General features: G+C 39.7%; 1 protein-coding gene and 1 pseudogene across 1 annotated transcript; one reads left to right on the top strand and one right to left on the bottom strand.

Moving 5' to 3' along the window:
* Positions 1-228: 228 nt before the first annotated feature.
* Positions 229-11,746, top strand: LOC124847349 (transcription factor VOZ1-like). The gene is made up of 5 exons (XM_047324823.2): positions 229-470; positions 1,125-1,382; positions 1,579-1,728; positions 10,026-10,527; positions 10,653-11,746. The coding sequence occupies exons 2-5, from the start codon at positions 1,155-1,157 to the stop codon at positions 11,204-11,206; spliced, it is 1,434 nt and encodes a 477-aa protein (XP_047180779.1). The 5' UTR covers positions 229-470; positions 1,125-1,154; the 3' UTR covers positions 11,207-11,746.
* A 1,002-nt stretch (positions 11,747-12,748) lies between these two features.
* LOC148206123 (uncharacterized) lies at positions 12,749-13,926 on the bottom strand (annotated as a pseudogene).
* Positions 13,927-14,436: the final 510 nt, after the last annotated feature.

The raw sequence follows: 14,436 nt of genomic DNA, 5'->3' as shown, positions 1-14,436 counted from the left end.
TTAATTTGTAAAGTAATTAGAAAGGGTAAGATTTGATAAAATAAGATAATTATATAATTTGATATAGTTTTTTAACACTTTTTAGTACTTTGATTTATGTTTTAAAATTTTTATATTTGTTATTTAACTAGTTAATATAATAATAATTAATTAAATTTTATTTTTACTTTGATATTGTACAATTATTTATTCCACCAACGCATATTCATATTCTTCACTGTTTGTAACCTTTGGCTGATTGATTGTCTCGGGAGTGAGCAAAGGAGGGAGCCAGAGTCACAAACTCAAAAGCATATTTCTTTTAAACTTTTCTCTCTCTTTCGCTCATTTCCATCCCCTTATATTATCAGTTTCCTCACCTCCATTTTTTCACCAGACAGTGTGACGAAGCTGATCTCTTTGTTTATTCAGCTAAAAACTATTAATATCTTAAATTTTTTCCTTTTATTGCGATTACCGCGGAAACTGAGGTAACCACAGTTCCTTCCTGCAAAAATTACCTTTCAATTGATCCACAACACTTATTTGCTGTTCCTCTTGCTGTCCCATTTTTTCATTCAATTCACGTTTTGGGTTTTCGATCTTTTACTGAATATTGACTTTGGTCGGTTCTGCTTCGATACTTGCTCGAACTGCTTTTCATCGAAATTGGGGTTTATTTGCATGGTTAATTTGTTTTTAATTTTGGAGGTTTTGGGTTTATTTCTTGCTATGATGGATTTTAATAATTTGATTGTTTGAATCTATGTTTGGGTATGTTTATTTTTCATCAGTTTATGTGCCCACATGTTTTATTGGAGGGGGGCGGTGGGTTAATTTGTCGAAAATGGAGAGAATTTTTTAATGCAATTTGAAGTTGACCTAATCCTCCGGTGGGGTTGTTATATTCTTTGTGTTACAATATATGGTCTTTAGGTTGTGAGCCTGGAATATGCTTCTGATCATGATAACTTGCCTGCAAGTTGTGTTCATTTTTTTGGGATTTTCCCTCTCTCTCTCTCTCTCTCTCTCTCTCTCTATATATATATATATATATATATATATATATATATATATATATATGTTTTGGTAGGTTTCATTTTTGTGATGGACTGTAACTCAGTTTGTGATATTGGTGAGTGTAGGGTTTTGCTGGCAGAACTTCAGGTTTGGCAATGAAGAAGGTTCCCAAGAACAGCTGCAAGTCCGCATCGCACAGGCTCTTTAAGGACAAGGCGAAGAACCGTGTGGATGACCTGCAGGTGATGTTCCTCGATCTGCAGTTTGCTAGGAAGGAGAGTCGCACGGTTGATGCTGCAGTGCTTGAGGAGCAAGTTCATCAAATGCTTCGCGAGTGGAAGGCCGAGCTCAATGAGCCCTCGCCTGCATCTTCGTTGCAGCAAGTAAGATAATTTTCATGGCTGTAACGTGGTAGTTGTAACTAGTGAACTTTGTTTTAGATTTAAAATTGAGATATCTATCATGGTTGTTTGTTTCTAACCTGTACTTTTCCAATTGTGATGGACATGTGCGAACTTGAATGGCAGTTTTTGTGGTAAAGCTGTGATTGTGAACTGTTGTGTTTATGGGTTAATATAGGGTGGCAGTCTTGGGTCATTCTCCACCGATATCTGTCGGCTATTGCAGCTTTGTGATGAGGAAGATGATGCCTCTAGTCCGTTAGCTGCTCCTAAGCCTGAACCAAATGATCAGACACTACAGGCTAGGGGTAAGGTTGGCTTCCAAGAGGTGAGTGACTTTTATTTTTTGAGGATTTTTTTTTTTGGCATTTTGCAGGTTTGTTTGGCAGTGACATTAGTTGTTTATGTATTGATTGGATTTTTCTATTTTTGTTACTCTAACTTCATATATAAATCGCATATGCTTCAGAAATGGTTGACAATGTTTAGTGGAATTTGAAAATATTATCCATGCGACTTTTGCCTATAGATCTTTCCTACTGAACGTGAAGTGGGTTGCTTTAGGCCTGACTTTTAGAGTTTACCAAACGAAGTCTATCTTTCTAACTTATATTTGGATTGGATGATTATATATGTTTGTTTTCCTTTTTTAACTTCGTAACTTGTTTCTCCTTTCATTGATAATTGAATCCATGTGTTATTTATATCGAAGTCATGTAACTGTTACATTCAAACAGAAAGGAAGAATGCCAAACATGACAATGTATCTTTCCTTTTGGGATTGAACGGGAGAGCTTAAAGAAGATAAGGGAATTAAATTAAGAAGGAGATGAGGATTAAAGTAGACAATAGTGTCTGATCGGGAGTAACAGGTTCTACTATGTTGTCATATAGTCTGTTGGTGTTTGCACAACTTTTTCTTGGCTACCCTTAACATTGGAATTGTATGAGTTGCAAATTGATTCATTGATTTGCTTCTAATCTTCACTCAATTGATATGAATTATATGGAGTATCTTGTGGGAATCACATGTTAAATTGATGTAATAATGACAAAATTGCTTGAATCTCAATTCTTCCCTCATTTTGGTCATACAAATATTGGTTAGTGGGTCAACAGTCTCTTTGTGGGGATAAACCAAGGTGATGCTTGAATGTGGGCAAAATCTTGTCAGTGGAGGGTTCTGGGGCCTTAGATCTCAAATGTGTCTTCACTTGTTGTCCAGATGGACCAACTTAACACAGCAAATCTACAATCAGGGCTTGGGGGTCCGGAGGGATATTACAGTGACAGAGACCCTCTGGTGGTAGGATTTGATCTGTCAACGGTGGCAAGAATGATGGGGCTGGGGAGGTAGGTGAAGCACACCTTGGATTTTTGAATGGTAGAAGAGAAGATAACAAAAGAGAGGCTGAAAGAAAATAGGGAACTTTCTTGCTAGGTTGTCTTTTAGAGGTTAGTGAAATGAGCATGGAGAATTCTAATAATTAATGGGTAGAAAATGAGGGTACTTAATTTATTATTATACTATATAAAAATATATATTTATATTTTTTTAATGGCTGATCATCAATATTGTAATTGATGATTTATTTTGATTTACTATTCAGAAAATAGATCTAATTTGTGAACTGATCATCACTCTCGGAATTTGTACTCAAGGTTTAAACCAACCCCTCAAAACTTACTTGTTAGGTGAAGACCGTTCTAGCTTTATAATATTTAAACCATATATGTTAGGTTTCTATGTCTGAAACCTAACCAAACACACTCTCACACAACAAAATACAAAGATGAATGAAAGAATTCTCTTATTTCAGAACGAATAGGCACTGTATAATGAATGGGTTGGGAGCATAACCTCCCTAGTTGGGAGCATAACGAGGCTAATGACCTGACTTTACAATGAATTCACTCCATGCCCTCTACAGAGTTACAAGAGCTCTATTTAAAGCAGCTCTGACACGCTCCCTTATTCAACAAAAACCTCTACGCCTTAACCGCTCGGCCTGTTATCGCTACCGCTTGGCCTCTCTTGTTGATACCGTTCGGTTGTCTCCCGTTACCGTTCGGCTTCTATCCTAAACCTATCATCCTATATCCTAACAATATATGTTGACAATGTAGGAATAAAACATCATCAATGACACTGCAATTAGGACAAACCTATGCCACAACTAATTCCTGGTTGGAGTGACCACAATTAAGTGGTTTTTCAAACAATCATGAATTCTTAATGCACCTTGCACCTGATAATCCCAACCTTTCATATATTTCTGGTGGAAACTAAGTTGTTAATTTCATTTAATTTATATCTACTATGCACATAATTAAACCGACAAAGATTGACTGTACCCTTAGTGCAGTATTTTAATTCAAATATGTTCTTTGTTTTACCTGTGAACCAACACTAGGGCTTTGAACTATATTTGTTTCAGTTTATAGACTTGGAAATAAATAAATAAGGCTTTGTCTGAAGTTGTTATTTTTTTATCGTGTTCTATGGGTTGCTAAAATTTTTAATGTTGAATTTGATAAGCTGCGTGGAACAACCACTGATCACCAACCTTGATGTAAGGGGAACTGTTAGGTTCCTAAGTATTGAACCTAACTGAACTCACTCACAAACACTCAACAGCCTGAAGATGAATGAAAGAACAATATTATTACTCAAAGAATGGGTTTGTACAAAGAATAGACTGGGAGCATAACCTCCCTCACAAGGTTCTCTGAACCTATTCTTTACATCAACAGTCAACAACCCCGCCCTCTATTAAACAGAGGTTATTTATACAACCTTTTCCCGCCCCCTCTCATAACTGTTAAGACAATTATGTTATTACACTCTTTCCCTCCTTTTGTAAACTAACCAGGGCCTATCATTACCCACCGCCCCATGTTTAACCTTGTCCTCAAGGTTGAATTCCGGGTATTGATTACGTATGGTAACAGAGTCTTCCCATGTTGCTCCATCACGGCCCCCTTCTTGCCATTCAATCAATACTTGTGGTACTTCCTCGTCTCCTTTTCTGCTTTGCCTCCTTTCCAACACTTTAATAGGCCAATAAGACGGCCCTTCCCCTTGTAAATCATCAGGCAACTCCTTTTCCACACTCTTATCCCCCACCGCTTTCTTCAATTGTGAGGCATGAAAAACGGGATGAATGCAAGATGTTTCGGGTAGCTGAAGCCTGTAAGCTACTTCGCCCACCCTCTGCTCTACTAGGAAAGGCCCATAGTATCTCGCCACCAACTTTGGGTGCAGTCTTAACGGCATGGATGTCTGCCTATGCGGCCTAATTTTGAGATACACCCAATCTCCCACCTTAATACCTGCTATCTTCCGTTTTTTATTAGCCTGCTGCACCATCAATTCTTGGGCTCGCACCAAGTGGAATTTCAACTGTTTTAAGGCCTCATCTCGTGTCTGTAATTCCTGGGCTACTGCCTCCATTGCTGTTTCACCAGGAATAAACCTGTGCAATGATGGCAGCAATCTCCCATAAACGACCTCGAAGGGTGTACATTTCGCAGCCCCTTGAAAACTGGTATTGTACCAGTATTCCGCCCAAGGTAAAACATAACTCCATCCCTTGGGTTGCTCTGAACAAAAACACCGTAAATAACCCTCTAATACCCGATTCAGCACCTCCGTCTGGCCATCGGACTCTGGATGGTAAGCTGTACTCATCTGCAGCTGAGTTCCTTGCTTTTTAAACAGTTCTTTCCAAAAAGTACTCAAAAAGAGAGTATCCCGGTCACTCACAATCGAGGCAGGTATACCATGTAACCTTACTACTTCTTTAACGAACACTTTCGCAATCGTGCGGGCAGAATACAGATGTTTCAAGGGCACGAAATGGCCATACTTGCTGAGGCGATCCACCACCACCAGCACTGCATCAAACCCATTCGACTTTGGTAGCTTTACTATGAAATCCATACTGACTTCTTCCCACATAGTGTTTGGAATGGGTAGGGGTTGTAGTAGTCCTTGGGGAGACGACGCAAGGTACTTATGTTGTTGACATATTAAACAACCCGCCACATAATCAGTCGCAGTTTTTTTCATTCCCACCCAGTAAAGAGACTGAGCCACCCTCCTTTAAGTCCTGTACACCCCGAAATGTCCCCCGGTGTCAGATGAAACTCAGCTAACAGTTTGGGAATCCAGGCTGATTGAGCCGATAGCACCAACCTCCCCTTGTAATGCAGCCTTTCATTTTCCATAGTAAAGGGTGGGTGTGAGTCTGAGTTCTCCTTAATATCCTCCATTATCTTCCTCAAGTAGACATCCTCCTCTACCTCCTTTATCACCTCTTCAAAATTCTGCCAATAGGGTCTAGAAACTACCCTCAATTCCTTTTCCCCTTCCCCCGGTTCCTCCATTCTCCTGGACAGGGCATCAGCCACTCTGTTTGTGTTCCCTGCCTTGTAGACTATTTCGAAGTCATACCCAAGCAGTTTGGCAAGCCAATTCTGCTGATTTTGGGTTGTAATTCGTTGCTCCAACAAGTACCGCAAGCTCTTTTTGGTCTGTGTGAACTACAAACCGCTGCCTCAGTAAGTAAGGTCGCCAATGTTCTATGGCCATCACCAAAGCCATTAGCTCTTTCTCATAGATCGATTTATTTAATGACCCCTCAGATAGGGCTTTACTGAAGTATGCAATAGGCCTCCTGTCTTGCGTCAACACGGCCCCGACGCCCCCTCCCGAAGCATCACATTCTATGTGGAATTGCTTCTCAAAATCTGGTAGCACTAACACAGGAGCTGAAGTCACTGCTTTCTTCAATCGATCCATAGCTTCTTCCGCCTTTTCATTCCATCTATACTCCCCCTTCTTTAGCAAGTCGGTCAAGCGCCTAGCAATTTTTCCATAGTCCTTGACGAAACGTCGATAATACCCCGTCAACCTAAGGAAGCCCCTCAACGCTTTCACACTCCTTGGTCGTTCCCAATCCACTACTGCTTTTACTTTTCCCAGATCCATCTCGACCCCCTTTTTCGATATCAAGTGGCCTATATATGCTATCTGGATACATCCAAATTCGCTTTTCTTTTGGTTAGCGACCCACTGATTCTCCTCCAATCTTCTCAACATCATCCCCACGTGTTTCATATGATCAACCCACGTCTGGCTGTAGACTAGAATGTCGTCAAAGAAAACTAGCACGAACCACCTTATGTAAGGTCGTAGCAGGTCATTCATCGCACTTTGAAAGGTTGTTGGGGCATTGGTCAAGCCAAATGGCATTACCATGAATTCATAATGCCCCAAATGTGTTCGGAAAGTTGTCTTTTGTATGTCCTTCTCCCCCATACGTATCTGATGATATCCAGCCTTAAGGTCAACCTTGGAGAAGTACTTCGCTTCCCTTACTCATCCAGCAACTCCTCTATGACTGGGATTGGAAACTTGTCAGGGACTGTGGCCCGATTCAAGGCTCTATAATCAACACAGAATCTCCAAGAGTCGTCCTTCTTTTTCACCAATATAACAGGGCTTGAGTACGGGCTGGTGCTTGGCCGTATCACCCTTGTTTGTAACATATCCGCTACCTGCTTCTCTATTTCATTCTTCAGCACATGCGGGTACCTATAAGGCCTTACATTTATGGGGTCTACTCCCTCCTTCAAGGGTATTTGATGTGCCATAAGTCTTTCGGGAAGTAACCCAGTGGGTTCTTGAAACACCCCTGCATACTGGTTCAACATCTCTTCCATTTCCTTTCTCTGATCCCCGGTTATTCCGGTCTCATGTGCTCTGTCTCCACCTTTCTCCATCTCCCAATTCCCAGACTAACGTCCAAGCCTCCGCTTCTTTTATTTTTAGTAACGCCTCTGGAGTCACCAAGCTTCTGGCGAGTTTAGGATCCCCCTGATTGTCACCTCCTTACCCTCCTGGATGAAAGTCATCATCAGGTTGCTCGAATCCAAAGTCACCTTCCCCAGGGTAGCCAACCATTCTACCCCCATAATCACATCCACCCCTCCTAATTCAAACAAGTGTAATCTAGTTGTGACCTCCACGTCCCCTATGCAAATCTGCACCCCTTCACAACACCCTCGGGTCTCCTTTTTCCACCCATCACCTAGGCTAACCTGATAAGGCTTAGTGTCTGTCATGGACAACCCTAGTTCCCCCACCAGTTCTCTATTAATGAAGTTGTGGCTCGCCCCACTGTCAACCAGTACTATCACTCTTCTTCCCCCAATCTCTCCCTGCATCTTCATCGTCTTGGCCTGCGTTAGGCCCCCAGTAGAACATGACGAGAGCTCCATCTGCAACTGGGTCATCTCCGACTCAGTTACGGCCTCGTTCTCCTCTTCATCCTCTGCCAAGATCAACATCCTCAGACTCCTTTCTGGGCATTGATGTCCAGGTCCGAAAGGCCCTTCACACCTGAAACACTTGCTCTCTTCCTTACGTTTCACGTATTTAGCGTAAGGTAAGTTGCGGAAGTTTCGCCCTCTGTTGTCGACACTATTCGACGCCGCTCCGCTCGCCTGGGTCAATTCTCTGCGCATTGACCCACTACTCTCCGTTGGACCTGTTCAGCCAGGGTTTTGACGTATGGGTTCAGCTCATGACACCGTCCCTATCGGCCTAATCCAGTTTGAGATACTTTTTCCCATTCCTCCTGTTTTCGCACCCACTTGCAAGGCTTCCCCGTCGTGCGCGATACGTATCGCGACCATAAACTCCTGAGGGTCAAGTAATCGCACCTAGCTGCGTATCGGTTCCTGCAATCCACCCATGAAATACCCCAACAAAATTTCCTCTGGTAGCTTCGACGTTTGTCCTACCAAGATTTCGAATTCTTTGATAAATTCGTCCATTGTTCCGGTCTGCTTGATAGTGGCCAACCGTTCAAAGATGGTTCCCCTACTTCTTTCCCCAATTCGCGCTACCAATGCTTCCTTCAATCCCGCCCAAGACCGGTTCTTGGCCTTGTCCTTCCCGAAGCGGAACCAATACCCGACACTGCCCTCCATACTTATGTATGCCAGCTGCAACTTCTCGTCATCTTCCTCTACCCCTTGTAGGTCGAAGAAGCGATTGGCTCGGTTGATCCAATTGAGTGGATTCGGACCTTCAAACGTGGGCAATTCGACCCTCTTCCTCCAATTCGGTGGGTGTTCGTGTTTTCCAATTCCTCCTCCCCCCTCGTTCTTGTCTTTCTGTACATTTGCATTGACCGAAGACTGACTATCCTCCGTCTGGTGACGTCGTCCTCCCAAAATCCTCATAATTTCCTTCAGTTCTTGACGAATCGTAACCGTATCTTGGCGTAGCACCCTCGTCTCCGCCTTAATCCCGTCAACTGCCAGTTCTACCGTCTCCAACCGTCCCTCTATCACGTTGAATCTTCCGTCAACCCTTCCCTCCATGTTAATTCTCTCACACCTCGTCGTGGATTCGGCAGGTCGGACCAAAATGTTAGGTTCCTAAGTATTGAACCTAACTGAACTCACTCGCAAACATTCAAAACAGCCAGAAGATGAATGAAAGAACAGTATTATTACTCAAAGAATGGGTCTGTACAAAGAATAGACTGGGAGCATAACCTCCCTCACAAGGTTCTCTGAACCTGTTCTTTACATCAACAGTCAACAACCCCTCCCTCTGTTAAACAGAGGTTATTTATACAACCTTTTCCCGCCCCCCTCTCATAACTGTTAAGACAATTATGTTATTACACTCTTTCCCTCCTTTTGTAAACTAACCAGGGCCTATCAGGAACTTTCATTGCAAGAAGGCATAATGAGAGCTTTCTTTGCAATTTTGTGATAACAAGACTTGCCAAACAGTCAATGGTACTTGTAGCGCTGAGTGGTTTGACATGTTTGGTCTGGATTGAGGGAGTATGAGTTTGGATACTTCGGTGTGTTTGGGGTTTGACATGAACCTTGGTCAAGGGACGGATCTTCAACAAATGTTTTAGGAGTGTCAATCTTTATATAGATTTATGGCAAATTTTGGGGATGCCAAAGATATAAAATATATTAAAATTTTAAAAAATAGTTTAAAGTATATATTAATATATATATATATATATATATATATATATATATATATATATATATAAATATAAAAAAATTTGGGGGACCAAGGCCCCCCTCTGTCACAATGAAGGTCTGCCACTTGTCAAGGGAAACACTCAAATAGCTAGATGGCTGTTGATGGTTGTTGTGATGCATTGTATCTATCCAATCATTATGAATGCAGTTATATATCGGACAAGTCCTTGGTTTTCTGGTTTAACTGTCTAGTGAGTCAATTTTGGGACATAAATTTTTGTGTATAATATACATCCTTGCTAATATATATGCCTTTTTACCCATCTTTGTCAGAGAAATTGTGTGACCGAGTCATGTGAAAGTATATACTGTTTTGGATCACAGTTGAGATTGCCTAACCTATTTGAGTGGTTATTTTCTTTTTAATGTGCTAGTTTTTCTCAATGTCTTCTTAAATATTTTCTAAATAATGGAAACTAATAGGCTCTGATGGTTATTCTGGTTTTACACGTTTTCTGTGCAGTATTTCACTAGCAGTCTATTTTCAATATTAGATTCATTTGTGGTCGTAATTAGTTTCCTGGTTTAAATGTAAATCAGGGCCAACAGCAACATGATTTTCCGTTGATTGATGAGTGCAAAAACTCCACCTCAAGTGTTCAAAACGCTGCAGCTAACAACCCAGATGGACATGCTTTAGAATATCATCAGTTTGATTTGCATCAGGACTATGATCATGGCTTTTACACTGGTTTTAATGGTACAGGTTATTGTGAGGAGGATGCTATTCCTCATATATCTAGCTACCTACCAAGTATCTGCCCTCCTCCTTCTGCTTTCTTAGGCCCAAAATGTGCACTTTGGGACTGTCCAAGGCCTGCACAAGGGTTGGACTGGTGTCAAGACTACTGCAGTAGCTTTCATGCTGCCTTAGCTTTGAATGAAGGGCCACCAGGCATGGCCCCAGTTCTACGACCTGGTGGAATTGGTTTGAAGGATAATTTACTTTTTGCTGCCCTTAGTGCAAAGGCACAAGGAAAAGATGTTGGCATCCCAGAATGTGAGGGAGCAGCAACTGCAAAGTCTCCATGGAATGCGCCTGGTACTTTTGATCTTTTAGTCCCTTTTATTTGGTTGACCGGTTAGGTTATTTTTTAGAGATGCATGTGGTATGATGGTTTACGAGATTGTTCTTTCTTTTGAATCAATTCATTTATTTGATTGCAGAGCTCTTCGATCTGTCTGTTCTTGAGGGTGAGACTATTAGGGAGTGGCTCTTCTTTGATAAGCCACGTAGAGCATTTGAGAGTGGAAACAGAAAACAAAGGTCATTGCCAGATTATAGTGGACGTGGTTGGCATGAATCTAGAAAGCAAGTCATGAATGAGTTTGGAGGGCTGAAGAGATCCTATTATATGGATCCACAACCACTGAACCATTTTGAGTGGCACCTTTATGAATACGAGATTAGCAAGTGTGATGCATGTGCCTTGTACCGATTGGAACTGAAGCTTGTTGATGGTAAGAAGAACTCCAAGACAAAGTTAGCTAGTGATTCAGTCGCTGATCTGCAGAAGCAGATGGGAAGGCTCTCTGCTGAGTTTCCACATGACAACAAAAGGGCTGCCAAAGGCAGAACCAAAGTTAATTCAAAAGTTGGCATAGGTGGTGTCTATTCAGCTTCACACAGAGTGACTACACTGAATGGAGCGTATGAGTATGGGTTGGCTGCACCATATGACTATCTTGTTGAGAACATGGGCGACTACTATGGGACATGATCTATTTGGAATGATCGGCAATATGCTGCACTCGACTTGGTTATACATTATTTTGTGCTGGATTTTTATTTTGCCTGCCCCGATGTTTGGGTATTTTATCATTTTTCCAAGTTACCAGAAATCAAGGTCATTTTTTGCCTTGAGATATTTTGTGAATAGCGCATTCTCACTGGAGTGCAGCATTAGAAGCTGCTGGATGCTGAATTCTAACTGCAAAATTTGCTGTATAGTATATATGATGAGCAATTTGGTGAATGCTAGAATCTCATTAGCATCACACCCGAATTGAGCTATCGTTTAGGCTAAAAGTTGCTGTGATTCAGCTGAGTCTATTTTCCAAATCATGCTAATGTAAGTTGATTATTACAGTATTTTCTAGTATTAGGTGCTGGGCAAACCTTGGAAGGATACATTATACTGGCTCAGTAATAAAATTGTTTTAGTTCCATTCTGTGTAATTTTTCTATAACCGAAGAGAACGGAGCTTTGAATGGTTCATCTTATTGAATGGAAATATTCGGTAAACTATTTGAGGATTGAGTTGTGATCATTAGTGAAATTATGCAGTTGCAAACTATCAGATCATAACGAGTTTCTTGTTTCTTGTTATATGGGTAATGCTACACAGCTTTGGCTTTATTTTTACCTCAACTGCGGTTGTGAAAATGCTAGTTAACTTATTAGACTAGTAAAGTCGTTCAAGTTTACGAGTCTAGATTCTAGTCTTAGGGAGACAACGTGCAAATATATAAAAATGTCATCGTCTTACAAGGATTTTCTCACTATTGTTCCATTCAGCCTAAGATGATAACTGCATACATATTTGGCAGCCTAGTCTGACATCTGATTTTTGTGGCCAAGCATAATTTTAGTTTTTGAATGGTTGTTTCCTTTTATTTCTTTTTTCCTAAACCTATGTGTTGTTGGAACAATTTTCTAAGAATTTAGGAAAGCAAGATGAACAACAATGTAGACTTGATATAATCTTCTAGGCGTGAATATACATTTTCCTAAAAGTAATATTTTGTTCCTTATAAGAGTGAAGGGACCACGAAATCCGCTTTTGAGATATAAAGAAGAAATACAACGATAATACTCACTTTTAGTAGTAACGTCAAACAAGAATAAAATTCTCACGAATTGATTTGTGTGTTAAGTGAATGACAAAATGTAGAAAAAAAGTCTTTATATGTGTACATCAATAGAGCACAAGATCCCTTTATATAGAAATCAGACAACTTTCAAATCCAAGAGATACGAGATTCTAATTAGTTACATTTCTTCATAAATGATTATAACTTTTCATGAATGGTTATAACTCTTCATGAATAATTGTAACCAAGGTTATCAAACTCGAGAGTATACACAAACTCGTGAGAGTTCAGTAAACTCGACTTGTAAACTCGTAAAAGTTTACTTTGCATGAAAAAAATATATAAATAACATCTTAATTCAAATAAAATAACAAAATTATATAAATTCAAATACATAAGTTCATAGAAATATTGTAAAACATAAATTGAAATGTCAAAGTATTTATGTCTAATCCTCTAATCCTCTAATAATGGCATCATCATCTCCATCATCATCCTCATCTAACTCTTCCTCTGATGAATGTTGTGTATCCTCATTGTTCCCAAATGTTATGTTATCAAGATCAAGAGCATATAGAGCAAGATCTGTTGTTGCTCCATCTAACTGAACATTTTCACCATCATTTTCACCTTCAACTTGCTCAATCTCAACAACATTATTTGCCTCTTCAGTTATCCATTCATCATCTGATTCAATGTCATCAAATGGAAGAGCTACAATTTTTCAAATTTGTCTACTTTTCAACTTGGAGTTATACATCACATAAACTAAATCATTCATCCTTTTTTGATACAAACGATTCCTTCTCTTTGTATGAACCTAAAATGAAATATAATATTTTTAGTGAAGATATAAACATAAGAAAGAAATTTATAAATTAAAAATAATTTAAATTACCATTTCAAATGAGCTCCAATTACGCTCACATCCAGAAGAACTACAAGTCAAACTTAGAATTCGAATAGCAAATCTCTTCAACTCCGGAGTTCCATCACCAAACATTTCCCACCATTCCCCAGGATTTAACTCTTTCCTACACTCCTTTGCATCTTCCATTCCCAAAAGTCCTAGCATAATGAAATTCAACAATTTGTAAATTAATTTTTTTTCTTTCTGCCATATCTAGTATCAATCTTCTCATGCAAATATGCAATCCTTCTTTCACCTCTCCACCATCTTCACATCTAAAGTTAGGTTCATAGTGGAAATGAGGGTTCAGATAATAGGCAGCTGCATGCAAAGGCCTATGAAGTTGATTATCCATCGAGCATCAATTATTCTCCAAACCTCTTCATAACTACATCAATTATGCTATATCAGAAATAATTTCACACATAAGTAATTAAACATTGAATGAATAAAAGTTTGAAAATTTACCTCCTTTTGATATTGTTAAAGTTAGATATAATTTTCTCCTTTGCACAATCCATTTCTTCATAAATGAAACCCATTGCAGGTTTTACATTTGAGTCCACTAATCTTAAGACAACCATAAGAAGGGCAACAACTTTCAAGCATGTGGAGACATTCTTCCAAAATCGGCTATCTAATACCACATGTTTTACTTTTTTTCCTTCTTGTGAAGTTCCAAACTTACTTGTCTTCCATTCCTTAGAGCTAAACATGGTCAACAATGATGCCTTCAATTCATGAAGACAAGCAAGAGTTAAATAAGCTGTGGCAAATCTAGTCACACCCCGTCTTATCAAATTTGTACCTTTAGTGAACTTTTTCAACAAGGAAATTGATAACAGTTGAAAAACTGTTATTTTCATGCTTAAAATTGATACTAAAAGTAACCTTTAACACTTAGAAACTAGATTGGAATCATGTTTTTGCTTATATTTTTGGAAATAAGAGAGTTGGATAGGTTTATGCTTGATTTCAGTGTTTTATGCAGGTTTTAAGGTGAATTTGATGAAAGAAGTGAAGAAGAATAGAGATGGAATCAGAAAAGAACTCAAAAAGTGCAAAAGAAGAGAAGCCGCAAGTACCGCTCAACGCCATTTTATCATTGAGCGGCACTACTTAACACTCATTGGCACTGCTGAGGGGTGAAAGTGCAGCTGAGGGGAAGAATTCAACACACGTACTTACCACTGAGCGGTATTTTACCGCTGAGCGCCATTATTTTG

Source organism: Vigna umbellata, chromosome 1 (genome assembly GCF_029865625.1).
Source record: "Vigna umbellata cultivar VRB3 chromosome 1, Vumbellata_1.0, whole genome shotgun sequence".
NCBI classification, from domain to species: Eukaryota; Viridiplantae; Streptophyta; class Magnoliopsida; order Fabales; family Fabaceae; genus Vigna; species Vigna umbellata.
Note: the sequence above shows the minus strand (reverse complement) of the source record. Positions and strands in the feature narration are given on the sequence as shown.